At 38.2% G+C, this 27027-nt stretch overlaps 4 protein-coding genes across 5 annotated transcripts in view; 3 read left to right on the top strand and 1 right to left on the bottom strand.

Moving 5' to 3' along the window:
* The window catches only part of phactr3b (phosphatase and actin regulator 3b), a 54841-nt gene extending 53658 nt beyond the window's left edge, over positions 1 to 1183 (top strand). For both annotated transcript variants that reach the window (XM_047810494.1, XM_047810495.1), the window contains exon 13: positions 591 to 1183. In XM_047810494.1, the coding sequence (XP_047666450.1) occupies positions 591 to 606 (16 nt within the window). In that variant the 3' untranslated portion in view covers positions 607 to 1183. The remainder of the gene's footprint in view (positions 1 to 590) is intronic.
* Positions 1184 to 9917: 8734 nt separating this feature from the next.
* On the bottom strand, positions 9918 to 12715 carry ppp1r3db (protein phosphatase 1, regulatory subunit 3Db). The gene is made up of 2 exons (XM_027154815.2): positions 12585 to 12715; positions 9918 to 11590 (listed from the first exon to the last, which is right to left on the bottom strand). The coding sequence occupies exon 2, from the start codon at positions 11558 to 11560 to the stop codon at positions 10649 to 10651; it is 912 nt and encodes a 303-aa protein (XP_027010616.1). The 5' UTR covers positions 11561 to 11590; positions 12585 to 12715; the 3' UTR covers positions 9918 to 10648.
* fam217bb (family with sequence similarity 217 member Bb) lies at positions 11584 to 17422 on the top strand. The gene is made up of 4 exons (XM_027154814.2): positions 11584 to 13338; positions 14746 to 14821; positions 15553 to 15599; positions 15700 to 17422. The coding sequence occupies exons 1-4, from the start codon at positions 13238 to 13240 to the stop codon at positions 16772 to 16774; spliced, it is 1299 nt and encodes a 432-aa protein (XP_027010615.2). The 5' UTR covers positions 11584 to 13237; the 3' UTR covers positions 16775 to 17422.
* Positions 17423 to 19824: 2402 nt separating this feature from the next.
* On the top strand, positions 19825 to 23029 carry pdrg1 (p53 and DNA-damage regulated 1). The gene is made up of 5 exons (XM_027154803.2): positions 19825 to 19982; positions 20062 to 20137; positions 20995 to 21069; positions 21200 to 21280; positions 22344 to 23029. The coding sequence occupies exons 1-5, from the start codon at positions 19905 to 19907 to the stop codon at positions 22424 to 22426; spliced, it is 393 nt and encodes a 130-aa protein (XP_027010604.1). The 5' UTR covers positions 19825 to 19904; the 3' UTR covers positions 22427 to 23029.
* The last annotated feature ends 3998 nt before the right edge of the window (positions 23030 to 27027 follow it).

The following is a 27027-nucleotide window of genomic DNA, read 5'->3' as shown; positions in this document are numbered from 1 at the left end:
AACATCTAGGCCAGTAATTTTATTTCTTATAAAGGCGTTTAATCAGACATAACAGATCAGATATGTGTGTGTGTGTATATATGTGTGTGTGTGTGTGTGTGAGGCATTAGTAATTTCTATTGATTTTTAATAAAGACGGTTTAGAAAGTCAGCCAAATGTCTATAGTGAATCTTATAGTGCATTTCAGATTCATTTGTTCATATTCATATACAGATTGATACAAAAAAACCCACAACAGCAAAGAATCACTGATTCAGTCATTGTTATTAAAATTCAGCACTAATTTTAATAATCCAATACGTTTTTATAGTCATTACAGTATATAGTTTATAGACACCTACACGTCATAAACCTCTTGGATTTCACTTGTCATTTGGTACTAAACACACGTGTTATTGGAGTGGGTGTGGCTTTAGCAGCCCTGCCTTCCTTCTGCTGGAATCTGCACACATTAGCACCCTGTGACACGGATAACAAATGTGCCCTCATATTTAGCTTACACAGGTCTGGACAAAAATAGCCACCAGAAACTTGTGTAATTTATGAAGTCCTCACAGATGTGCTTTTCTTCTTTTCTCTCCTACTTCAGGTTCCACCGGCCGTAGCAAGGTTTCTTCTGTGAAGAACATGCTGGACATTGAAGGAAGACCTCAGGAGGGTCCGTCCTGTGCCGTGGCCCATGGGTCCCTGGAGGGCCTGCTGTTGTTTTTTTTTGGTTTGGTTTGTGTTTATTTTTTGGGCATTATCTCGGGAAGCTCGGAGGCTGTGTCTCTTGAAAATCTCGTGCAACTCCAAAAACTCCTCAGCCAAGCTACACCTGTAGATTCTTTTTCTCTACCTGGCTTTGTTTCGTATTCATTTCTTTTTTTCTTAAGAAGAATATTGACCGAGAAGAACATTGCTTAAGAAACAAACAAACCCAGGTCCTTTTTCTTAAAGACTCTTTTTAAAAAAAAGAAGACGAAAAAAACACCTTTCAGTGCCAATAATAGGGAGGGATGAGGGATGACAAGGTCCTGCATGTGAACCGTTTTCCCTCCCCGGTGATGGTACTGTAGTCACACCTTACTAAAACTTGACTCCAGTTTCATATCTGCTGTATATATGTCTGAAATTCATGTCTTACCTTTGTAAGCATTATTTATTGTCTGCACAATACAAGAATTGGATTTTTATGAAAAAGGAAGCGTCTGCCGTTATTTCTGGGTGCGGATGTGTAACGAAAACGACTCCTGAATCGTTTTCTGAACGATTCGATCGATACATCTTAAACCACTGTTTAAGATCTGTAATTCTGTATGTTTTTTTACATTTGAATAAAACTAAAAGACAGAACATATTTTATTCAGAACAGAACATAGACAACATAACAAATGGTTAAACGGAGAGATTTTAGACTTTTATCCACTAAATGAGCTCGTTTCTAATTTGATGCCTTCTACGGGTCACAAAAAAGTCGGCACAGAGCAATAAATGGCTAAAAAAAGCAAGAAATTTTGAAAAGATTCAGCTGGGAGAAAATCTAGAACTAATGAAGTTAAAACGATGTCAGGTCTGTTACATGATTAGCTATAAAAGCGATGTCTTAGAGTGACAGAGTCTCTCAGATGTAAAGATGGACAGAGTGCGTAAAAAAGATTGTGTAATACTTTAAAAACAACGTTCAAAGGCTATTCAAATGTCATCATCTACAGAGCATAACATCATCAAAAGATCCAGAGAAACTGGAGAAATCTCTGTGCTTATGGGACAAGGCCTTCATTGGATGCCCGTGGTCTTCGGGTCCTCAGGACACACTGCAACACTCATCGGCATGATTGTGTCAATGACATTACTATGTGGACCCAGGAAAATCTCCAGAAACCACTAAAAAAGCTCTATCATGCAGATAGGAAGCCGTATGTGAACATGGTCCAGAAGCATTGTCGTGTCCAGAGGTCCGAGGCTCATTTATAATGGACTGTATTGAATTTGGAAAGTGTTCCATAGTCAGTCGAGTCCAAATTTAACAATCTTATTGGAAATCACGAACGCCGTGTCCTCCGGGCTAAAGTGGAGGGAGACATCCCAGCGTGTTATTAGCGTTCAGTTCAAAATCCAGCATCTCTGATGGTATGGGGTGCAGAAGTGCATACGGTATGGGCAGCTTGCATGTTTTGGAAGGCTATGAATGCTGAAAGGTATATAAAGGTTATAGAGCAACACATGCTCCACTACAGATGACGTTTATCTCAGGGAAGGCCTTGTGCATTTCAGTAGAACATTGCAAAACCACATACTGCAGCTATTACAACAGCATGGCTTCATCGTAGAGTCCGGGTGCTGAATTGGCCTCCCGTAGTCCAGATCTTTCACCTCTTGATAACATTTGCGGCATCTTTAAATGAAAAATGATGGCCACAACTCTTCAGCAGCTGGAAACCTATATCAGGCAAGAATGTGACCAAATTCCAACACCAAACCTACAGAAACTTATAACCTCGATGCCCGGACATCTTCAAACCCATGAGAGACCCAACTATTTTCAGAAGTATAAAATTTTACAATTTAAACATTTGTTATGTTATCTATGTTCTATTGTGAAGAAAATATTGGCTCTTTTAGTTGTTTTAATTTTATTAAAATTTAAAACATCCAACATTTTCCAGAATTCGGGTACCAGGTGTTTTCACAGTGATGCTATAAAAGAATCATTTTTATTTTCTATAAAAGAATCATTTTTCCACTACCAAGAACCTTTTGTCAATGGAAAACTTCCATGGATGTTAAAGATTCTTTGGACAAACATAGACACTGACAAAGAACCATTTACTTTTAATAGTGCAGTGATAATTTAAAAAAAAATTACAGCAATTAAAAAAAATTCATTATTTAATTATTTAATTAATAAATTCATCTTCTGATCATATCTTGCAGTTTTGTTAAACGATTAAATGAATGTACCTAAAGTAATGAATAGATAATTATAAATAATGAATAAAAAATTAAGATTCACGTGTTCTACAGTACGTGAATACGTTTTCTGACAGAAGACAGAAAATAAAAACAATAGAATATTAATTCATTCATTCATTCATTCATTCATTTTCTACCGCTTATCCGAACTTCTCGGGTCACGGGGAGCCTGTGCCTATCTCAGGCATCATCGGGCATCGAGGCAGGATACACCCTGGACGGAGTGCCGACCCATCACAGGGCACACACACTCTCATTCACTCACACACACACACACTACGGACAATTTTTCCAGAGATGCCAATCAACCTACCATGCATGCCTTTGGACCGGGGGAGGAAACCGGAGTACCCGGAGGAAACCCCCGAGGCACGGGGAGAACATGCAAACTCCACACACACGAGGCGGAGGCAGGAATCGAACCCCCAACCCTGGAGGTGTGAGGCGAACGTGCTAACCAATATAAAAGTAATCTAAAAGTATTGTTAAATTAAAAAAATCAAACAAAAAAAAAAGAGGAAAATGTTTCTAGTTTTGTTTTGGGTTTTTTTAAGAAATGGAGGATGATGAATGTTTCATGATAAAGTGCTCCAGATCTTTGCTTCACCACCCACCACTTTTTAAGTTTGTTTCATGAAATATGGAGAAGGCTGTAGCACAAGATGATCTTGAGGTTATGGAAGAAGGCTTTTCAGCCATGCACAAAGATTTACAGTCTGAAATTTACTGGTCTATTTTATAATTCTCGTTTTATAGCTGAAGCTAATGTTCTGACGGCTAAATTTTGTAGAAATCCTGTTAGTAATGCAAACGTTATAGCTTCCATTAAATGAATGTCTTGAACTGCACTTATAAAAGAGGACCACAAACTACACACACACACACACACACACACACACACACACACACACACACACACACGTATACAACAGATACTCAAATCTGATTTTAAAAACAGTCGAATTAACAAAAAAACGCTATAACGCAGTGAGATATTTAATCGATTTGATAATATTAAACTTGCACATTTTAATGAAATGTAAAGTGACAAATCAAACACGTGTTGTAAATCTCACATTATCACATCAGTGTCGTTTCACTTTAACTGCTTTTGTTTGCCTCTCAGTCGACCTTTGCAGCATGACCTCAGCTTGAACGTATCTCTTAGCCTCTCCTTTGTGTGTATTGAGGACAGCAGCCGTGTTTCATCATTTATTTACCGCATCATTCAGAGACTTTCTAGGAAGCAAACAAGAGCAATAATAAGAGCCTGGAACGTGTCTCGAGTAACAAGCACGTGTGATCAAATCTCACAAAAATACACAGTACAAAGAGGACGTGGAAGCAAGATTTGGAGGACTAAAGGTCTCTCTATTGATCTACACAAATTGTAGACTATGATTTCCTTCCAACGTTGCAAAACAACCAGGAGCAAAAGTTTACACCCCCACCCCGGATTTGGAGTTAAAAAGACCTCTTTTTATTTAGATTCAGGATGCAGCGATGTTTGATACTGTATCGAGTGAAGCATGCTTCAAATTTATATACTGTATATTAAATACCAAGTGATACTGTACCAACATCTGATACCAGGTAATACAATGTGACACGAACTGAACAGATGCCGTCACACTAATGCGCACTGATGCTCCATCTTTAATCTCTCTCTGACTCACTCATTTTCTACCGCTTATCCGAACTTCTCGGGTCATGGGGAGCCTGTGCATGTCTCAGGCGTCATTGGGCATGAAGGCAGAATACACCCTGGACGGAGTGCCAACCCATCGCAGGGCACACACACTCTCATTCACTCACACAATCACACACTACGGAAAATTTTCCAGAGATGCCAATCAACCTACCATGCATGTCTTTGGACTGATGGAGGAAACCGAAGAACCCAGATGAAACCCTCAAAGTACTGGGAGAAAATACAAACTCCACATACAGTAAGCAGGAGGAAATTGGAACCAAATCCCGAACCTTGGACATACAAAATGAAATGAACTGAAAGTAAAGAACAGACCACGAACCTAAAAAAAGAGAAAATTTCGTTCAAACATACTGTATGCATGATGCTTTCTAACAGCACCTCTGGATCTCCTTGGAGTTTAACAGGTTAAAATATTCCAAAGGTGGAGTGAATTTATTGGGATTTACTTAATGTAATATTATCGGTTGTACTTTAATCCCATGTTTCAGCTCAGCAGGGATTCCTGTTCTAAGAACATGCATATTGGCTTTTTATATAACACCGAGCTGTAGAGCCCAAAAATGTCAGTGTGACCGGTTCAGACTGTCGTTCCACTACCATTCCTCTCTCTCTCTCTCTCTCTCTCTCTCTCTCTCTCTCTCTCTCTCTCTCTCTCTCTCTCTCTCTCTCGTCGGGTTGTGACTCGTCATCAGCTGTTTGTTTAACAGAGTACACTCTACCTCTTTAATACGTGTTACATAAACCTCATCAGTGTCTGATTTACTGTTTATGTCTCGGTCTGGTGGAAGCACATCGCTCTTCGTGTCTCTAAGTGAACGTTATATAACAACAAGTTAGGACACATTCACAACATGGACCAGAATGGTCTGAAAACTGATGGAAAATCAAGAAAAAAATGTCTGCCAGAAATCCAGTTCATGATTTGTGTGTGTGTGTGTGTGTGTGTGTGTGTGTGTGTGTGTGTGTGTGTGTGTGTGTGTGTGTGTGTGTGTGTGTGTGTAATGTGTGCGTGTGCGCGTGTACCTTTTCCTGTGTAATTCTGTATAGATAGAAAACTTTCTATTACATATTGTTGATCCTCCTTATATTTCTCCATTGACTACTACTAATTTTTTTTTATATTTAATATATTTCTATAATATTTTATTCGAGGGGGCACGGTGGCTTAGTGGTTAGCACGTTTGCCTCACACCTCCAGGGTTTGGGGTTCGATTCCCGCCTCCGCCTTGTGTGTGTGGAGTTTGCATGTTCTCCCCGTGCCTCGGGGGTTTCCTCCGGGTACTCCGGTTTCCTCCCCCGGTCCAAAGACATGCATGGTAGGTTGATTGGCATCTCTGAAAAAATTGTCCGTATTGTGTGACTGTGTGGGTGAATGAGAGTGTGTGTGTGCCCTGCGATGGCTTGGCACTCCGTCCAGGGTGTATCCTGCCTCGATGCCCGATGACGCCTGAAATAAGTTCGGATAAACGGTAGAAAATGAATGAATGAATGAATATATTATTCGACTCTTTTCTGTTCTTACTTGTTGCACTGTAGGGTGAATAACTAAGGATAACTATTTCATGACATTACATCACACGTATGTAATGTGAACAAAAGTTTACACCCCCTTGAAGTTCTCTATTCATTTTTAATACGGACACGTGTGTATCGGATACTGTATGAAGTATACACGTGTTCATTTACTCATAAAAAGGTCAACATCTGATACCAGGTAAAACTTATGTACGCTGTCGCACTAATTAACAGACGACACGAAATGCTAAGAGCTATTTCACGGTCACGTCGGCATGACGGATTAATATTCATAAAATTTGCATTGCTGAGATTTGAATGTTTTTGTATTTTACCTCCACTCCATAGTCCTGTTTTTTCTTTCCAATGTTTACGATATGCCTTAACACAGAAAAACCAAACCCTGTGCACTTCTGTACATCATCAATACACTTCCTTCACTTCGCTTTTTTCCTCTTTGTTTGGCTCTAGATGATGGTCAGGGACATAGATTCGATTTCTTTCTATGTATTTGCTTCCGATCCAGATCTCAGGGTGTGTCAGCAGCACAGGCTGCAGGAATCTGCTGGCCTTGTAAGAAATCAGCCACAAACTCTCCATGATTCACTTTGAGAGATTTGTTATAAGAAATAATCCGATTGTGGATGGAAAAATTAGGGGGAAATGCAAATTAATCCATGTCTTTAACTTCATGGTATCAAATAATAAACCTATTTCTAGCTCGTATTTAGCATCTAAATAGTTGAGTTGAAAGAAATAAAGTCTATCAAATGAGTATAAAGTTAATAGATCAATTATCATATGAGATTATTTCAGACAAATTGTAGATTATTGAACCAATTTGGGAGGCACGGTGGCTTAGTGGTTAGCACGTTCGCCTCACACCTCCAGGGTTGGGGGTTCGATTCCCGCCTCCGCCTTGTGTGTGTGGAGTTTGCATGTTCTCCCCGTGCCTCGGGGGTTTCCTCCGGGTACTCCGGTTTCCTCCCAGGTCCAAAGACATGCATGGTAGGTTGATTGTCATCTCTGGGAAATTGTCAGTAGTGTGTGAGTGAATGAGAGTGTGTGTGTGCCCTGCGATGGGTTGGCACTCCGTCCAGGGTGTATCCTGCCTCGATGCCCGATGACGCCTGAGATAGGCACAGGCTCCCCGTGACCCGAGGTAGTTCGGATAAGTGGTAGAAAATGAATGAATGAACCAATTTGAAGCTTGAGGTCATTGTATCCCACAGTCAGATATTGTTCTGAAGAAATAAATGTTGTGTATGAGCCGAACTATGACCAAATAAAGCTATACATCTATTCTATGTTCTTCTCTGAATCTTGTGTGATTTTATTTTTACTGCTTTAAGCATGACAGGCTTTAACAACACTCTGTCGCTGTTTGTCGCTGTCTTGTCTTGTGTGCGTTTCTGTTTCTGTCTTTGCGTGGCCCGATTCTACGTTAGCGCTTCCCTTAATCTGTTTTCTTATACAAGGCCCAACTTTTTCTGTGGTTTCTTTCAAGGTCTGTTTTTATTTTGAGCCCACGGTGAAGGTGTGCGTCCCACAGCTCAGTCAGACAAAAACAAAGACGTTTGAGTCAAATTATATGATGTACACTCATGTTTTCAAGGGGGTTGTGTGTGTGTGTGTGTTCTAGGTTCACGTGTCTTAGCAAGTCTCTACTTTGCAAACCTACCATTATCATAGGTGTGCTGTTTAGTGTTTGCGTATTTGTGATAGCTTTGACATTTGCGTCTTTTGTCTTCTCTTTTGTCATCACTCCAGCTAGAAACATAGAGCTGTTGACTTCTACGGAATTAAAGTCCATTAATATTAATACAGGACATTAAAGCTAATTTGTCTGGTCTGTGTACATTCAACTGGGTCGGTCGGCTCAACGTACGCAGACGTGGGAAGAAATCGAACCCAGAAATCTTTCTGATGCTGACTCATTAATCTGGATCATATTCTTTCTACGTGTTTTTGTTTGACCTGATACAATTAGTATAATACGTATGATATAAATCATGCACGTCATCTTTCAAGTCCTGTATTAATATCCATCAGCTCTGATTTAGACAAAAGTAAGATTTCTTTGTATAATTTTGTATATATATATATATTAGTTAAATAGTAAACATTAAAGTATTTATTAATCGAACAAAACATAGTATCAAAGTAACAAATGCTAGCTTTAATTTTTAGGTGACGACAAAAATAAAAATGTTTTTGTTATGCTATAGAGGTGTTTATTTATTTCCTATTAACATAATGGGTGTGCCCTCTTCCAGTTACCCCCCCCCCACCTCACCCCACCCCCAGTGCACAGGCTCACTGAACAGATGCTACACCGTGTCCTCCATACAAAATCTATTGCCTCAGCTATTTTGCTCTTCTATTTATATATCCTGAGCAAGTGAAATTGCGACTTTTAGTCCGTGTCGAACACCTTGACCTGAACTCTTTCCCCTGTTCGTCAACACCATCATCATCATCATCATCATCATCGAGACTCATGACTCAATTGAAAAAGAAAACCGACTCACTGCTGGTCCATTGGAGGTCAGACGTCAACAATCTAATGTCAGTGTACTCGGGTCAAATAACCGTATCACCATATCACAGGAATGAATCTGATCCAATTAGCAAAGATTCAAATGCTCTGTTTAGACCATGCTAAACTAATGAACCAATTACTGTAGGTCGACACACCGCAGGCTCAACAGATCAATGCGAATGCACAATAAAATGAGAAGCAGAGTCTGGGCATATTCTTTATGTAATCAGAAAAATCCAGCATTATTAAATTAAAGCTATTATTTTCTCTTTATGACTGAATTTGTGACCAGAACTGAAAAAAGTGTCTTTTAGGAACAGTGGAGAATCAAATCTTGCTGTTATTATAAAGATTATATATTTAGAGCTTCTCATTTCTGTTTAACAGAAAGTTCCTGCTTCTTGTATCATGCACATTTCAACTCAAATATGTGTCTTGAGTATCCGGATTATACCCAGATAGGGATTATGTAAGGAATAAAAGCCTTGTGCTGTTATAGGAAAGTAGTCAAGCATGTGTTAAATATAACAGTAGAAGCATTGTTGCACCCTGATTATATTATTCATTCATTCATTCATTCATTCATTTTCTACCGCTTATCTGAACTTCTCGGGTCATCAGGCATCAAGGCAGGATACACCCTGGACGGAGTGCCAACCCATCACAGGGCACACACACACTCTCATTCACTCACACAATCACACACTACAGACAATTTTCCAGAGATGTCAATCAACCTACCATGCATGTCTTTGGACCAGGGGAGGAAACCGGAGTACCCGGAGGAAAACCCTGAGGCACGGGGAGAACATGCAAACTCCACACACACAAGGCGGAGGCGGGAATCGAACCCCCAACCCTGGAGGTGTGAGGCAAACGTGCTAACCACTAAACCACCGTGCCAACCACCGTGCCCCCCCATGCTTGTACATAGTCTACTAAAATATTATTCATGGGTTCTAGCTTTCTAAATGTCACAAGGTTATATGCAAAACATTTTCCATAAGTTTCATCAGATTTTTGTTGACATTCTTTGTTACGATGTGTAAATACAGTAATTTTTTAACTAATAAGCGATGAAAATAATTTTAAGTTTATTTGGATGTTTATAGGCTTTTAAATGAGTTCTACATGAAACATTTTAGCAAGATTAACAAACATATAAATAAAAATTAAAATTTAACCCGCAGGACAAAGTGAAGTGAGTGCTAGATTAAATATTTTATATAATAGTGTTCCCAACATACACAACAGCACCACCTTGTGGTGAAAATACATAAGTACAGGAGTTTGGAAAAGTCAAAAAAAAAAATTTCGTTAAGCAAGAGCATTGTGGGTAAATTTGAAATTTGGTATCGTCCCTGATTGGAAACCTTTCAATAATAAGGTTTTTCATGGTACATTTATTTTCCCCCATATTCTCAATCTCAGTGAGAGAGATTTAAATCATCTCAGACCCACCAACAAAGCATGGCCAATTTTGCTCTACTGGTTGGCTCCCTGATCTACACAGTGTTCCCAGAGGTAAACTAGATATGAAATAATAAAATATAAATCTACTTTGAGTAATGCTTGAATAAATTCCTGAAGCGTTTGTGCAAGCTGAGATAATCTGAAATCTTCCTGAGCGAAGAAGTCACAGAGAGGAAATGACTATTACACAACAGATTCAGCTAAAAAACGGAAAAGGAAGTCGTGGTCATTCCGTCAGACCAGCAACATGCAGTAAACAGAAAGGGTTAAAACAGCTGAGTGAACGTGACACGCATTAAAATCTCTTCTAAAATGTAGAACCTGATATAAAAGCACATAGTGCTGGATTTAACCTTGAGCTTGAGATTCAAATGTACAAAATAGTAATAACACAAAATTCTGTAAAAAAAAATAAAAATAAAAAAATAAACACATTATGAGTAAGGCTTTAGGTGAAGTGCACCATGCTGTCCTCACACTCCTTTGGCACGATTAGCTTGTAAGCATGACAGGCCAGTTTGTAGTTATGTTCATCATTGTTGTCCCAGTATTCAGAACCGAGGACGCGGTAACAGATAGCGAACTCCAGACTGGCTCCTGGTTTCAGGATGAACGGTGGCACGGGTAAGCGAAAGTGAAACACATCTGATTGCACATCATCTCGGTGCACAGAAGAAACCCAGCACGCTTTACACTCTGCACTGCTTTTCCAGTCTGTGAACGAGTATCGAATGATGACCTGTTTCTCAAAAGCCAGGTTGAGAACTTGCACTGTTCCAGTGATGCCCAGTTCAGAGCAGTGGACCTGATCCAGGCAAACACGCTGATGACACAAACGCTCCAGGAAATCAGGCTCAATGCTGATGTTCTCAGGGAAAAACGGTTGGAAGAAGGGCAATACGAGCTCTAAATGTTTTCCGGAAGCAAGCTCCGAGCTGGCTAGTAACCTGTTTATAACATGTTCTGGAACTTTGGGGTCTTCGCCGGCCCGAAAAAACTTTACACGTTCCAGCTCGAGGCCCAAACAGTCGATGAATCGGACTTGCGAGGATCTACGAGTCGTGGTCTTATCTGAGGAAGGGAGAGAGTGTGCTCTTCGCCTCATGATGGCTCTCGGCTCAGGTTCGTAGGAGAGACTCTGTCGCGGAAGACAAACTGTCTGAGCAGAAGGATGAGGACCAGGACGAGGAGGAGAACGAGGACTTGGGGGTCTTATTGCCACCGGTTTCCTCTGAGGTGAAGGCGGAGGGTTGTAGATGTCACGGAGGCGTATGATCCTTGCAGGTCGTGACACTTCACTGAGCATGCTCATAAACGGTGCTGAATCTCCAGATGCCAAGTTACTGCTAGACATCGACATCTTTGCTGAAGCTTTGAAATGTGTTGAAGACTTCAAAAGTAAAAAAGAAATTGATCATTTATTTAAAATTTTCTCCAGGCTGGAATAACTGGGTTTAAATTATTGTTTGAATTACATGTAAATATATCAATGTAGAGTTTCACTATATTATTCTTTTCAAACATTATCAATTCCAAAAAATATTGGCACCCCCAATTAAAATGCAATGATAGGTTTAATCAAATCACAGCGCTGAAAAGTTTATCGCAAAACTATGGAACCTTTTCTGTCTTTCCCTGAATGTACGGTATATTCATAAGAAACTTTGATTAGGATTTATCTTCACCCAGATCTTAACATCCCGGCAGAAGAAATCAGATATTGAATTAAATTTATGATGCTGCTAGTCTTCCATTTAAACTGCTGCAAATTATTTGAAACTCACAGCATCGATGATGTGTTTGAATAGATTTTGTACTTGTGTATTTTTATATATGGGACGTGGTAGCTTAGTGGTTAAGGTTTTGGACCACTTCTCCACCACCAAGTATCCACAGCTGTGCCCTTTTACAAAGCATCACTTCTCCAGGGTTCTTATCTGATTCTCCCTATTTTCTCTCATCTCCCCAAAGCATGCAGGTGGATGAACCTTCCCCATGAACTTCCCCATGATGTGAACAATATGTTTTTCCACTTACAAATTTCATTTTCCCCTTCATATATCCTTGAAAGGTGTAAATCTTTTTGCTTCTTCGTGTATCTAGTTTCTCTGGGTACAAATGACACATATCTTTTCTATCTATCTATTCTCTTGAAGGTTGCCAATAATCGTGACTTCACAGCAGAAAGGCATAAGACTCAGAAGCATGTGATATGATGCGTCCGTCTTTCCAGCTGTCATGGCATTGCAACAGCTTTCTCGACTACATGCATTCGTGCACGTTCACTAATCTGAGTGAGATATTGAATTTCTAAAGCAGATTTCTAAAATGCATTTAACAAAAAAAAGAAAAAATAAACAACAACAACAATAACAACAACCCACCTGGTGAAATACGCAGGCGTCGTTTAAACACTCGTCTTCCAGCTGTGACTTAATTCCAGCTACATGTAGACTTTAATGTAGACCACCTCTGACATTTAGAAGCAGATCCCACTGGGAGGTGTAGTTTTAACCCAACAGTGATATGGAATATTATTATTAGTACCAGGCGTCAGTGAAGAGGCTATATCCATTCATGGCTATAAATAATACATGATCTAACCTGTGACGGATAAGGTCAGGAGTCTACATGGTACTATATATTTCAGTGATTGGGAACAGATCACACGATGCGAACTGCATTTCCCAGAATGCATCCTCACTTCTGCAGCCACAACATCTGGATTACGGCGCGTGCATGATAATAATTACACCTGTCGTGAATAGAGCTCGTGCCGTCTGAATAGAAAATTATATCCGACACACTGACTAATTAAGCCGGAGTGTCTCATTACGGATAGATGATCTGGTCCGGGTTGAATTATTCATCGCAAGGTAAACAAGGTGATGAGAGGAAATGGTGATTAATGCTGGGGTTTTTATAGACAAGCCCCTGTCCTGCTCTCCGGCTGCGCACGCGCGCGTCTGTGCGCTATAGTGCACGGTTATAAACATGATATAAACAGGATTATACTGATTATAAGGAGACATTAGTGATGGGTACGGTGCTGCACGAGAGGTCTAGACATAATGACCCCAGTCATCTCCGGACATGTAATAACCGGGCAAAGAGGAAATCATCAGGATCGGGATCAAGGTAAAAAATCTATTCGTCTTTCCTCTTTTTTTCCCTTTATTCTCTTATTCCTTCAGATACAAATTCAATTCAAGTTTATTTGTATAGTGCTTTTAACAATTGACATTGTCTCCAAGCAGCTCTACAGAACATAAACATAGAACTAAATGTTATTATAAAGGATAATATAAAGATTAATATAATAGAAAAATTCAAGATTAATATTAGATCTGTTTAAATGTTTTTGTATTTATCCCCAATGACCAAGTCTGAGGTGACTGTGGTGAGGAAAAACTCCCTTAGATGGTAAAGGAAGAAACCTTTGGACTCAAGGAACCAGACTCAATGGTGAACCTCATCTTCTTACGGGTGACACTGGGGGGTGTGATAGATATAGATATACATTCTGATAAATGTTGTATCGATGAGGAGGTTGTTGTCCTCAAAGGACCACGTGGAGTTGGCATCTCCTCTTTAATATAGCAGAGTCTAACTGGAGCTGGAACACCTCTAGATGCCTCAGGATCCTCACACTGGTGGAGGTCCAAAATCTTCATGGCACGGAATACAATCGGAGCTGGTACAATTTCTGGATGCCTCGGGATGGGTAGAAAGAGAGAAGCAGCGGAGAGGAATATCCCAGATACATCCGCATGCCATGCTTGTTTCACTAATCGTAGTTATGTTCGTTAGTCAAGTCAGATGGTGTTTTTAAGTTGTCCACATTATCGTGCCCATGTCACATACATTGGAATATAATACAACACAACACATACGATAAATATTGAGGACGATAAAAAAAATAATCACGGGGCAATAAATACTGAATGATAAATACTGTGGACAGTAAGACCTATGATAATATATATTCAGTACTATATACAGTATATTCATATTGGTATATGCTTTGGACAAAACTCATGACAATAGATTATTAATACATAGGGTGCTAAATACTTAGGACTATACATGGTCAGGATAGTCAGGGTAATTATATAGGATCCTAAATACTCAAAATGATAAATACTCAGCACAATACTCCAGACAATGAATAGTCTGGACAGTGAAGCCTCTAGACATTAAGAACCCAAGATAATTCCAAGGATGATAAATACTCAGGATAGGAAATAATGCGAAATTTATAATACGATAACGTATTTGAGGCAATACATACATTGTATCCTAAATACTTCAGACAATACTCGGGATAATAAATATTCAATAAATAATCAGGACAATTACAGATGATGAGAAATTCTCAGAACAATAATTATCCAGGATGATATAAAGTCAGGATGATAATTCTCTGGACAATAAATACTCAGAACAATACTCAGAAAAGAAAAACACTCGTGGTCTTCATTAATCAGTTATTATTATAATACGATCTATTACTAAAACACTAAAATCGCTGTGTTTTGTTAACAGTCAAAGGAACGCTCACCCTGATATGCCACAAAATGCAGAACAAGGCCCAGAACATGATTCTTTGCTATTGGAGAATGTAAGTAGGTCTATTGTCCACTGCATCATTAACATAAATGTATATTATTGTTTTATATACTGTATATACAATTCATAAAGAAATATATAAAAATATGGTGACTTCTGAAATTTTGGGACAGATACTTGATAAATATGTTGACTGTGTATTTGACGGAAAAATGTATTAATGATGTTATTTGGTACAGCATGGTGAGAAAGTTTATATTTATTTATAGCTTATATCAAAATTCCAATATTGGATCTACACGAATAGACTTCGTATTTAGCATTAAGATTAAGATGGATTAAGATTACGACTGAATTTAAAAACATAAACTTCACAACAGTAACAGATTCAATTGCAGTAAAACTTTTTTTTGCAAAAAATTGCATGATTTGTTTATATGAATGAACATCTAAGGAAAGGTTTGTAAATGGAATACATAGACGTACATTATTATATGAATATGATAATAATAATAATAATAATAATAATAATAATAATAATAATAATATACTTCAAATGTAATGAAATAAAAACAACTTTTGAACTTTTATCTGAAATATGAATCGTGAAAAATACTGAAAAACATAACCAAAAACCGTTGGCAGATTCTAATTGGACCAAAAATTGGTCCAAAAATCCAAAAACTGATCATCAACATGATTTGTTATTTTTCTTATACAAGTTCTTTCATTTTGAATTTATATATAAAGTTTTTTATTAATATTAATATTTCCCCTCTGTAGGGTTCACAATCCCGTGAGATGAGGATGATCTCTACAGCTGCCGTTATGTAAGAATTTAAATCATGTTAAATGATCATTTATTACTTTATTCACTTTAATGTTTACTGTATTAAGAGTCTGTTAGAGCCTTTAAATTTTACTCTTTAGTCATCCAAGTAAGATGCTGAACAAGCCAAAGTACAAACTCTCCTCCGTTAAACATCCACTGGAAAGACGCTGCAAACAGAAGACGAGGCAAAGCGGTGAAAAAGACACGATGCCGGTGCACCTGCCTCCTGTGTCTGTGCCGAGACATGAGTCAACAAAGCAAGTGACACCCGAGGACACGGATAGCGGCAGTGACCTTTCAGACATGGAGAGGCTCGCACAGTCTGCGTCCATCTCTGATCCGCCGCTACTACACCTACGAGAAGAAGTCATCAATCCCTCCGACTTCCAACCTTCATGTGCTCCGTCTAGGTCGCATGCCATCTCCCGTGACAACTACCCTGACTTCTTGCCTCCGCCTTTTAACTCCTGGAGTCTCAGAGACCTGGCAGTGTATTTAAACACGGATGGTAAAAACATCTCTCGCTCCAAGCCTAGCAACCATTTTGAGAGATACTTGGACCGACTTTTGCAGCTTGAATGGCGGCAAATCATGACGCTTCATGAGGAGAGCAGCAAGTCTACGTGGCTTGTTCGGCGTAGACGGCATTTCAACCTCAGTGCCCCGAAAAGCATCCTGCAGTGCCAGCGTGCCTTCCCCTTCACCTTACTGTCATCTGTTCATCCACAAATCTCAAACCGTTACCCAGTCTCCGGATGCACGTACCCTCACCACACGCACCCGGTGACGGAAAAAAGTGTTTCTAGAAGGAGCAGCAGTGAGACTCGGGCTCATCGACTCAACAGATTCAGCGATTCATCTTTGGACCATCTGAAACGCATGCAGGCAATCGGGAACATCCGTAACCCACCAACGCACAGTCCTCACATCAACAGTCCTACAGGTCTAGATGCTCAGAGGAGAAAAACCTCGGCGGGAAGGAGCCGATCCTGTGGGGACGAGAGCAAAGATGGCTGTAGAAGAATGAGAGCTGATAGAAGAACAGAACCTCGGCGTGTGATAGAATCGAAATCATTAGATGTTACTGGTTCTGAGACAGAACCAGTCGCTGGAAGGACCGCTGGGAAACACAAGCACGTCGAGTTTGTTTTTCAGGAACAAGAAATGACATGAATGTTCTCATTTAAAGCACTGTTTACATAGTAATATCTACAATAAAGTGTTTACATAGTGTTTCACTTCCTAAGCGTGTTCTAGGAAGAGATGAAGATATAAAAACCAGCGAATAAACTAGAATATTTAAACCAAGGTTCCTCAGTTTTCGTGTTTGGGAAAACATTTGAATATTCTGTGTCTTCAATTATTATTATTTGCATCTTTTTCAAATGACAACTATTTTAAAAAGCTAAGAACATCAAACTATTAAAAGAACCTCAATAAGAACCCCACAGAGGAACATTTACATTTACATTTACAGCATTTGGCAGACGCCCTTATCCAGAGCGACGTACATAAGTGCTTAAATCTCTAACATTGAATACATTTGTTTTAATACTAAAGGTTGTTTTTCTAATAAAAAAGAATGTATTTCTGTGAATGGAAGCAAATTTCAGTCAGGTTTCTCATATGTTCGACGGTTGGTTCATTTTTTTCACTTCATACAGGTTCTCGGACTCGCCTAAGTCTTCAACATAAAACCTACAATTAAGAGTTTCCTCTATATTATTGGTCTAGATTATTGAAGATTATTTTCTTTGAGGTCATTAATGATGGTTAATAGATTTAATACATGGTTTGTATTCAGCTGTGTTCATTATATTCCTCAAACAGGATTGTTACTCTTAATGTTTGTAATTTACGTAATTGTTTATTTTGAACATCATTCATTATTATTTGTTTCTTTTTATTTGTTTGTTTACATTTTTATTTATTTATTTATTTATTTATTTGTTTGTTTGTTTGTTTAAAAACTGTAAAAGTTGTATTTTTATTTTTGTTTAATTTAATTAAATTAATTTATTTTATTTTTATTATATTTTAAATAAAATAAAATAAATTCATTAAATTAAATTAATTTATTTTATTTTTATTATATTTGAATTTTAATTTTTTTAATCTAATGTTAAAAGATTATTCAAGAGCACAAACAGAGAACTCACTGCATAAAACATTTAAGAAATTTTTTCAAATTAAATATTGAACAAAAATATTTTTAATTTTTAAAAACTACACGGGGCACGGTGGCTTAGTGGTTAGCACGTTTGACTCACACCTCCAGGGTTGAGGGTTCGATTCCCACCTCCGCCTTGTGTGTGGAGTTTGCATGTTCTCCCCGTGCCTCGGGGGTTTCTTCCGGGTACTCCGGTTTCCTCCCCCGGTCCAAAGACATGCATGGTAGGTTGATTGGCATCTCTGGAAAATTGTTCGTAGTGTGTGAGTGTGTGAGTGAATGAGAGTGTGTGTGTGCCCTGTGATGGGTTGGCACTCCATCCAGGGTGTATCCTGCCTCAATGCCCGATGACGCCTGAGATAGGCACAGGCTCCCTGAGACCCGAGAAGTTTGGATAAGCGGTAGAAGATGAATGAATGAATGAATGAATGAATGAATGAATGAATGAATGAATGAATGAAGGAAGGAAGGAAGGAATGAATGAATGAACGTATAAACTACTTGTTTTTTGTTTTTTTGCGTACTGATAAGAATGATGTTATCATGTGAATCACAAACTTTCACGGTTTCCTGTGATTATCTGTGCAGCTCCACATCATGAACAATCCTCTTTATAATTTATAGCATATTGTTTTTAATAACTTTGTGCTGGTTATTCAGTTTACATTCAGTCAGTGCATGTTTACCCTACGTAAATTATGTTAAAAAAATGATTGTATCTGTATCATTCAGTACGATTTATTTAATATTAATTTACTATATCTAAATATTGTTTACATATCCACTTGTTTTGTTAGTCCATTTGTCCGTTATTTTAATCTTTATTACAATTCATTTTGGGGTGCAAATAAAAAAAGGTTTTGAGCAATATTTCTTATTTTAAATTCTCTATTCAAATATCGAAAATATTTTTCTTTCTGATTTATGAAGTTTTCTGATTAAAATGTTTATTAACTCTGAACATTCCAATAAGTCACTTTATCTCACTGTAGCACACTGGATCTGCACAAGAACAAATGTAATATGCTTTTTTTTATTATTGCTTAATGTTGTTGTTAATTATGGTTATTTTAATTAAAATTACATTATAAAAATATCCTTACTTAATGTTTCATGTTTGACTATGTCAATGATGCTTCATAAAATTATATTAATCATGAATACCGAAAACTCTAAACAGAATTAATACCTGAGTTAATGAATTAAATTAGTGATTTTTTTTAAAGTGAGTGATCCTATTTGTAACAGTTTTTTGTCTCCTTTTACAGTTAGACTTAATATTATGGAACCAAGCTTCTGTTCTAACTTATACCTCATCAACCATTTTTTTTGCATCCTGTCATTTAAGCATAAACTCCTCTGTCTTAAAGATCTCATCGTACCTTAAGAAATCTTTTTTTTTATATCTGATTATTTTCCTATGACAGCATGCGATGTTGTGTTTTATTGTTTAAATAGTATATATTCCTTTGTTTATTATTTATTTATTATGATGTCATTATGTAGTACAGAACAATTTTAACACAGTTCATTTCAATGAACTGCCTTTCTTTCTGAGTTGAAGTGGGGTTTAGAGAAAATAAAATAGTAAATACATGACAAAAGGTATTTTTAGAACCAGATCTGTAAAACGGATTATTAATCATTTTACTCTTTCAGACGTCCTTATCAGACTCCTGTTATTATTTTTCTTTTGCAACAGTGACATCTAGTGTCTGGATCTGATATTGCAACGAGAGTTAGCATATAAAACCGAGCATGAATATAATTTTCAGATTAATTTTCAACTCTGGATGGTTTACATAAAGAGCTATGTATCTATACCTGATGATATAAAATAAAATAAAATAAAATAAAAATAAAACGGTCAAACAAACGAGTTTATAAACAAAATGTGTTTAGCGTTTTAAACCGTACACGAATTCGGATAAGCAGCAAAAATACATAATAGCCTATACAAATACATTAATATTAACATACATAAATTTAAATCATCCTATGATGTTGGATTATTTAACTTTGTAATAATCAGTAACCACTGAAAACTAGGCGGAACCCATTCGAACACGGTGTTTGTTTCCGGTACGAGGGGGATTTATTTTGCAGGGTGCACACGCTTCATAGTGGAGCACGATGGATTCACAGAGAGTGATGGATTATCTGATTGAGGTAGAGCTCGCTGCTGAAGATGTGCTGTCTGATAAACAACAGGTATGATCATAGTGTGGATGTTCATTATGCTTTTTCAGTCTGAAGTTTTTCAGTCTGAGCTTTCATTTACTGCCTGCAGATTGTAGACCTGGATGGGAGAAGAAACAGAAACCGAGAAGCTTTGAATGCTCTGAAGAACAGCAACACTGATAAAGGTACAAGTATAAAACATCAAGATTATAAACTTCTGCTTATTTTTATTTTTTTTTTAAATCTTAGTCAGGACATGACAGAAGTCATCATTAGTTGTATAACGTTATTTTTCTCCTTTTGTCCTTACATAACATAACATCACATAAAATAAGAATTAGTTTAGAATTTGTTCAGGATTTCAGTTTGTTAGATTCTGGTTCCATTAAAAATAATCACTTAAAAGAAAAAGAAATAAATAAGAAGAAAATAATTGTGTATGTTTGTTATGTGAAGAATAGTACACAAGGTGGCGTGTTGCTGCATGAAAATAATCAACCAGGAGCTGCTATAATGAGACAGATTCACAGTAACTGGCCCCAAAATGTACCACTTTCCAAAAAAAAATTAAAATAGGCACATCACTGAAAAGTTTTATTCCTCTGGTACCACAGCAATTTGGCAAATTTAGTTCATGTCATCGTTTACGACTGAACGGCATCTCACCGTCTTTTTCTCTTACTTGAAATAACAAAGCAAAAAAAATAAAATAAATGTAAAATGCAGCTTGAAATGTTATTGAGAAACCAAGAATTTCCTTTGTGCTGAAAATAGAGACTCACGGAAATCACGGAAAACTTTGATACATGTCGATGATTACACAACTTAAGAACACCCCCCCCCCCTTTTTTTATTTAAAATAATGAACATATTAATAGAAACCTGAGATTATTTGCAGATGCACTGCTGTCATATTTAATGTTATAGAAATATGAATCAACACCTTCTGTCCAAGCAGGCTCAAGAATTCACGAGAGCTGTAGCACAAAACGTTGTGTGCATTTGCATCCTATTTCAGCATTCTTGTTCATGTTAATTACAGACAAAGTCAAGGTGTGCTTTGGGAACATGTTCATTAAATTCCCCAAGGAGAGCACCAAATCCATGATTCAGAAAGGTAAACCTAAACTCCCTGCTTTTACAACACAATCCTTTTTTTTCTAAATTCTAAACATACTAAGTGTCTTATTTAATCCTAATTATTATTAAAATTATTATTATTATTATTTGAACTTTCTCCTCAACAGATCAAGAGCAGATCGAACAGGAGATAAACAACCTCCGGAAAGGTCTCAAAGCAAAAGTAAACCAGCTCAATGATCTACAAGGTGAACTGATCTTACTGTGATGTTGTTATCAGTAAAGAGTATTCATATAGCACACACAGCGACATGTCTTCTTGTTTGCATGTGATATCTCCAGAATTATTGGCACTCTACAGATGAATGAGTACTTATTCAAACACACTTTGCCTTTGGTGGATTTGTTTCAAATTTCCTCCGGTTCTCACTCCAGGTACATTTGCTGCAGTTTGAATATGAATATGATTGTTTCCACTGATCCCCCAAGGTGTTGGATTGATTCTGTTGAACCCTGTGCATTTGTGTTCACAAATTCACATGGAGTATAACATATGCTGACTCACCATATTCATTCATTCCTTCATTCATTTTCTACCGTTTATCCTAATTTCTCGGGTCACGGGGAGCCTGTGCCTATCTTAGGCATCATTGGGCATCAAGGCAGGATACACCCTGGACGGAGTGCCAACCCATCACAGGGCACACACACACTCTCATTCACTCACACACTCACACACTACGGACAATTTTCCAGAGATGCCAATCAACCTACCATGCATGTCTTTGGACCGGGGGAGGAAACCGGAGTACCCGGAGGAAACCCCCGAGGCATGGGGAGAACATTCAAACTCCACACACACAAGGCGGAGGCGGGAATCGAAGCCACAACCCTGGAGGTGTGAGGCGAACGTGCTAACCACTAAGCCACCGTGCCCCCCCACCGTATTTTATTTATGTATATATTTTTAATTATTATTATTTGGTGCTGTTAGGCACCACATCTGTCCCTTCTGCATCATACACATTTTCTGTGGAAACTAATAATGTCATGATGTCAAAACACATGTACAGGTTACTTTACTTCCTTTTTAAGTACAGATAATATGAATGAGTTGTACTCATGGTGTTGGGAATCGCTGCACAGTTCCAGTGAATCTCACATCATGACCTACAGGTATCTTGTGCGGGTTCGGTACCATGCTGAGATTCCTGGTCCAAATGACAGGAAATTACAATTCCCAAATCTGAGCATTATTTTAACTCATTAAAAAAAAATATTATTAATGAAACCTTTTGGTTTGTTTCACAGGGAAGCCTGAAATCAGAGGATACCACCTGTCACCACTGTCTGGTGATGAGCTCAAGGCTATTAATGGCATCCTGAAGAGATAGAAACAGCTTCAATTTAATGTTAAAAGGCAAAGATGACGAGGGACATGAGGTGGTTAGAATCATCAGTGATGATGATGCTCATGAGGATGATGCTAGTCTCTTTGTTTCACACACTGTATCTGTACATTATGTTTTGTACTGTGTACTATGTACTGTTATGGTAAAATCTTCGTTTCCCAGCGAAGGAGTGCAAACTTCTGCACTCAGAAGTTTGCACTCCTTCGCTGAAAAACGAAGATTTCAACGATACCTTGACATTTACAGTCGTTCCTCCATTGTTTAAATAAAGAGGTCAATAAAGGGGAAAACCTCAGCTGACCGAGATAATCACATGTTCTGCTGTTTGTTCTGGCTGTTCTTGCAATTCCTGTCTGTATTTTTTCCTCCCCTCAGTTATTTTTCTTCTACTCTTTGGGCTTGTCTTGGTATGTACGTGTTTCTGAGCGATGAACGTGTTTCCTTTTCCAGCTGAACGAAAGGTCAAACTGTGTGATAGTCTTAGAAAGTCAGTTGAAGTAATAACTGTTAATAGCAGCTACAACAATGTAATAACGATTAACTTGTCTTCTGGATGATCCACAATAAATTAATTCTCTCTCTCTCTCTCTCTCTCTCTCTCTCTCTCTTTCTTTTTTTTAAGAAACTTAGAGTTTAACTCAACTCCATTGTTCAGCTCCACTCAACATGGAGTGTTCCTTAATTAGAAAAGTGACCAAGTTTGAGTCGTTTGATACGCCATTGTGTTTTATATATAAATGTAAATAGTTGCATGTATATTTAATTTAATCCATTAGAAACGGGGGGGTTGTCAATAATCATTTTTGCAGTGATGTAAAAGTGATGTGATGATATTAATGTAGATACAGAATCCATGTTTACTTTAGAAAGAAGAATTTTTTTAAATGAACAATAGGTTAATTTGTTGTTAATTATGCCTCTAGGGGGCGGTATTCCTGCACAGGTACACCGATTTTCAGGATCAGTGTGTGTTTTGTATCCTTATTTGTTGTTGTTTTTTATCCTCTTATGGCCTTGTTAGGTTTCAGAAGCCACAGAATGATTTTATTCAGGAGGGTTGTTGTGTGGTGAAGTAATAACAGGAACGATTTAAAAACCTCAAATAACCAACCTTCCTTCTAAATTGTCTTAAAGTTTTATGGATCCTGAACGAGGCAATTATGCTTTTATAGCAAAACAGTGAAGCTGGAAAAATTTCCATATTACAGTGTGTTGCAAGTGTTCAGGGTTAGTAGTAACTTCTCTTGTAGGTTGAAACACGTAGACAAAATACAGCCAGAGATCCACATGGTAATATATTTAATGTGATAATCAGCTTGCAGCAGGGGGCAGGGGTGCCTTTACACGCAGTGGGAACCAAATCAATAGCATTTGGAGGGCGTTAACTTATGCTTCTTCTTCTTCTTCTTCTTCTTCTTCTTCTTCTTCTTCTTCTTCTTCTTCTTCTTCTTCTTCACTCTAAGGGCACCATAGCTGGCACATGCTCTCTCACACATCGATAGGGCATCATCTCATCCTCTTGCATGTAGGTGACCCTGTAGGTTCTTGTGTCACATTTGTTTTGTTGCATGTAAGGGAGACTATAGGACATTTCATCCAATTCTTTCCCATGTAGGAGAGCCTATAGGACATTTCATCCAATACTGTCCCATGTAGGAGAGCCTATAGGACATTTCATCCAATGCTGTCCCATGTAGGAGAGCCTATAGGACATTTCATCCAATACTGTCCCATGTAGGAGAGCCTATAGGACATTTCATCCAATGCTGTCCCATGTAGGAGAGCCTATAGGACATTTCATCCAATACTGTCCCATGTAGGAGAGCCTATAGGACATTTCATCCAATGCTGTCCCATGCAGGAGAGCCTATAGGACATTTCATCCAATTCTGTCCCATGTAGGAGAGCCTATAGGACATTTCATCCAATGCTGTCCCATGTAGGAGAGCCTATAGGACATTTCATCTCATTTTATCACATGCAGGAGAGCCTATAGGACATTTCATCCAATGATGTCCCATGTAGGAGAGCCTATAGGACATTTCATCCAATGATGTCCCATGTAGGAGAGCCTATAGGACATTTCATCTCATTTTATCACATGCAGGAGAGCCTATCGGACATTTCATCCAATGCTGTCCCATGTAGGAGAGCCTATAGGACATTTCATCCAATGCTGTCCCATGTAGGAGAGCCTATAGGACATTTCATCCAATTCTTTCCCATGTAGGAGAGCCTATAGGACATTTCATCCAATACTGTCCCATGTAGGAGAGCCTATAGGACATTTCATCCAATGCTGTCCCATGAAGGAGAGCCTATAGGACATTTCATCCAATACTGTCCCATGTAGGAGAGCCTATAGGACATTTCATCCAATGCTGTCCCATGTAGGAGAGCCTATAGGACATTTCATCCAATTCTGTCCCATGTAGGAGAGCCTATAGGACATTTCATCCAATACTGTCCCATGTAGGAGAGCCTATAGGACATTTCATCCAATGCTGTCCCATGTAGGAGAGCCTATAGGACATTTCATCTCATTTTGTCGCATGCAGGAGAGCCTATCGGACATTTCATCCAATTCTGTCCCATGTAGGAGAGCCTATAGGACATTTCATCCAATGCTGTCCCATGTAGGAGAGCCTATAGGACATTTCACCCAATTCTGTCCCATGTAGGAGAACCTATAGGACATTTCATCTCATTTTGTCCCATGCAGGAGAGCCTATAGGACATTTCAGAATCAGAATCAAAAAGAGCTTTATTGCCAATCATGAATTCACATACGAGGAATTTGTTATAGTGACAGAAGCTCCACAGTGTAGCAGGATGACATATACAATATAGGCAATGTGTATGTACAAATGTACAAGTGTGAAATGAGCAATTGAAATATACAATATAGGCGATTTGTATGTACAAGTGTGAAATGTTCAATTGAAATATACATAGTATATGTTTAAGTAAACAGTGTGTAAATATAAAGTAAGTGTGTGAGAATAGTTTGTGTTCCGTGTATGTTACGTGTTCATCAGATGGATCACCTGAGGGAAGAAACTGTTCCTATGTCTGGTCGTTCTGGTGCTCAAGGCTCTGTGACGTCGACCAGATGGCAACAGTTGAAAGAGGGAGTGTGCTGGATGTGAGGGGTCCAGAGTGATTGTCTTCGACGTGAGGGGTCCAGAGTGATTGTTTTTCATATCATTCTGTCACATGAGGGAGAGCCTGTAAGACACTTCGTCTCATTCTGTCACATGTAGAAGGGCCTATAGGGCATTTCATCTCATTTTGTCACATGTTGAAAAGCTTATAGGACATTTCCTCTCATTGTGTCCCATGTAGGAGAGCCTATAAGGCAGTTCATCTTATTTTGTCACATGTAGAAGAGAATATAGGGTAGTTCATCTCATTCTGTCACATGTATTGGAGCCTATAAGGCAGTTCATCTCATTTTGTCACATGTACGAGAGCCTATAAGGCAGTTCATCTCAATTTGTCACATGTAGAAGAGCCTATAGCGTAGTTCATCTCATTCTGTCACATGTACGAGAGCCTATAAGGCAGTTGATATTTTGTCACTTTTAGAAGAGCCTATAGGGCAGTTCATCTCATTTTGTCACATGTATTGCAGCCTATAAGGCAGTTCATCTTATTTTGTCACACGTACGAGAGCCTATATGGCAGTTGATATTTTGTCACATGTAGAAGAGCCTATAAGGCAGTTCATCTCATTTTGTTGCATATAGAAGAGCCAATAGAACACTTTATCTCATTTTTTTTGAGTGTAAGTGAGACTGTAGGGCACTACATCCTATTTTGTTGCATGTAGGGAAGACAGTAGGATATTTCATTTTATTTTCTCATGTAGGGGAATCTATAAGGCACTCCTCATTTCACTTTGTTCCATGTACAGTAGCCCACAGGACATTTCATCATTCTTTTGCATGTGGAGGAGCCTAGATATTGAGACAGCTATATGCAATAGTTCATGGTAGGTTTAGTACATTTACAGAAATAACTAACTATCTGACAGTTGATAGATACAAATTGTGCACTGTTTATATAACAGATATTCATTACCCTGTAATTACAGAAGTATGTCTACAGATAATTCCAGGAAAAAGCAGTAGCATACCTGATGCATGAATAGTGTATTTTCACCTCAATTCCCCCTGAGGATTAAGGCCTAATATAGGGCAAAAAAAATAGAGGGAACTCAATGACACATTGTACAAATTTATCTTCTGCAATTCTATAATAAACACGTCTGTATTTATAACACATTTAACCATCTGAAATCATAACCGCAGTCAGTTCTTCAGCAGGACAATGCAGTAAATATGAGATCCATGGCATTTGGGGTCATCTGTAATTTTAGTTGCTCATTATACTTTTGATAATCTGAAGGATATTCTGAGTGTTTGAAAAAAAAAAAAAAAAGTGCTTCAGCGGTGCAAAGTGATCCTGGAAAATAATTCAGGTTTTCATTAAAAATTGTTTTATTTTCTTAAGTGTGAAATTAACCTTTACACTGACATTTACAGCACTTACAGAAATCAGCTAAATTCATAATAGACAGA

This window comes from Tachysurus fulvidraco, chromosome 2 (genome assembly GCF_022655615.1).
Source record: "Tachysurus fulvidraco isolate hzauxx_2018 chromosome 2, HZAU_PFXX_2.0, whole genome shotgun sequence".
Taxonomy (NCBI): Eukaryota; Metazoa; Chordata; class Actinopteri; order Siluriformes; family Bagridae; genus Tachysurus; species Tachysurus fulvidraco.
The sequence above is the reverse complement of the archived record's forward strand: the minus strand, read 5'-3'. Positions and strand labels throughout refer to the sequence as shown.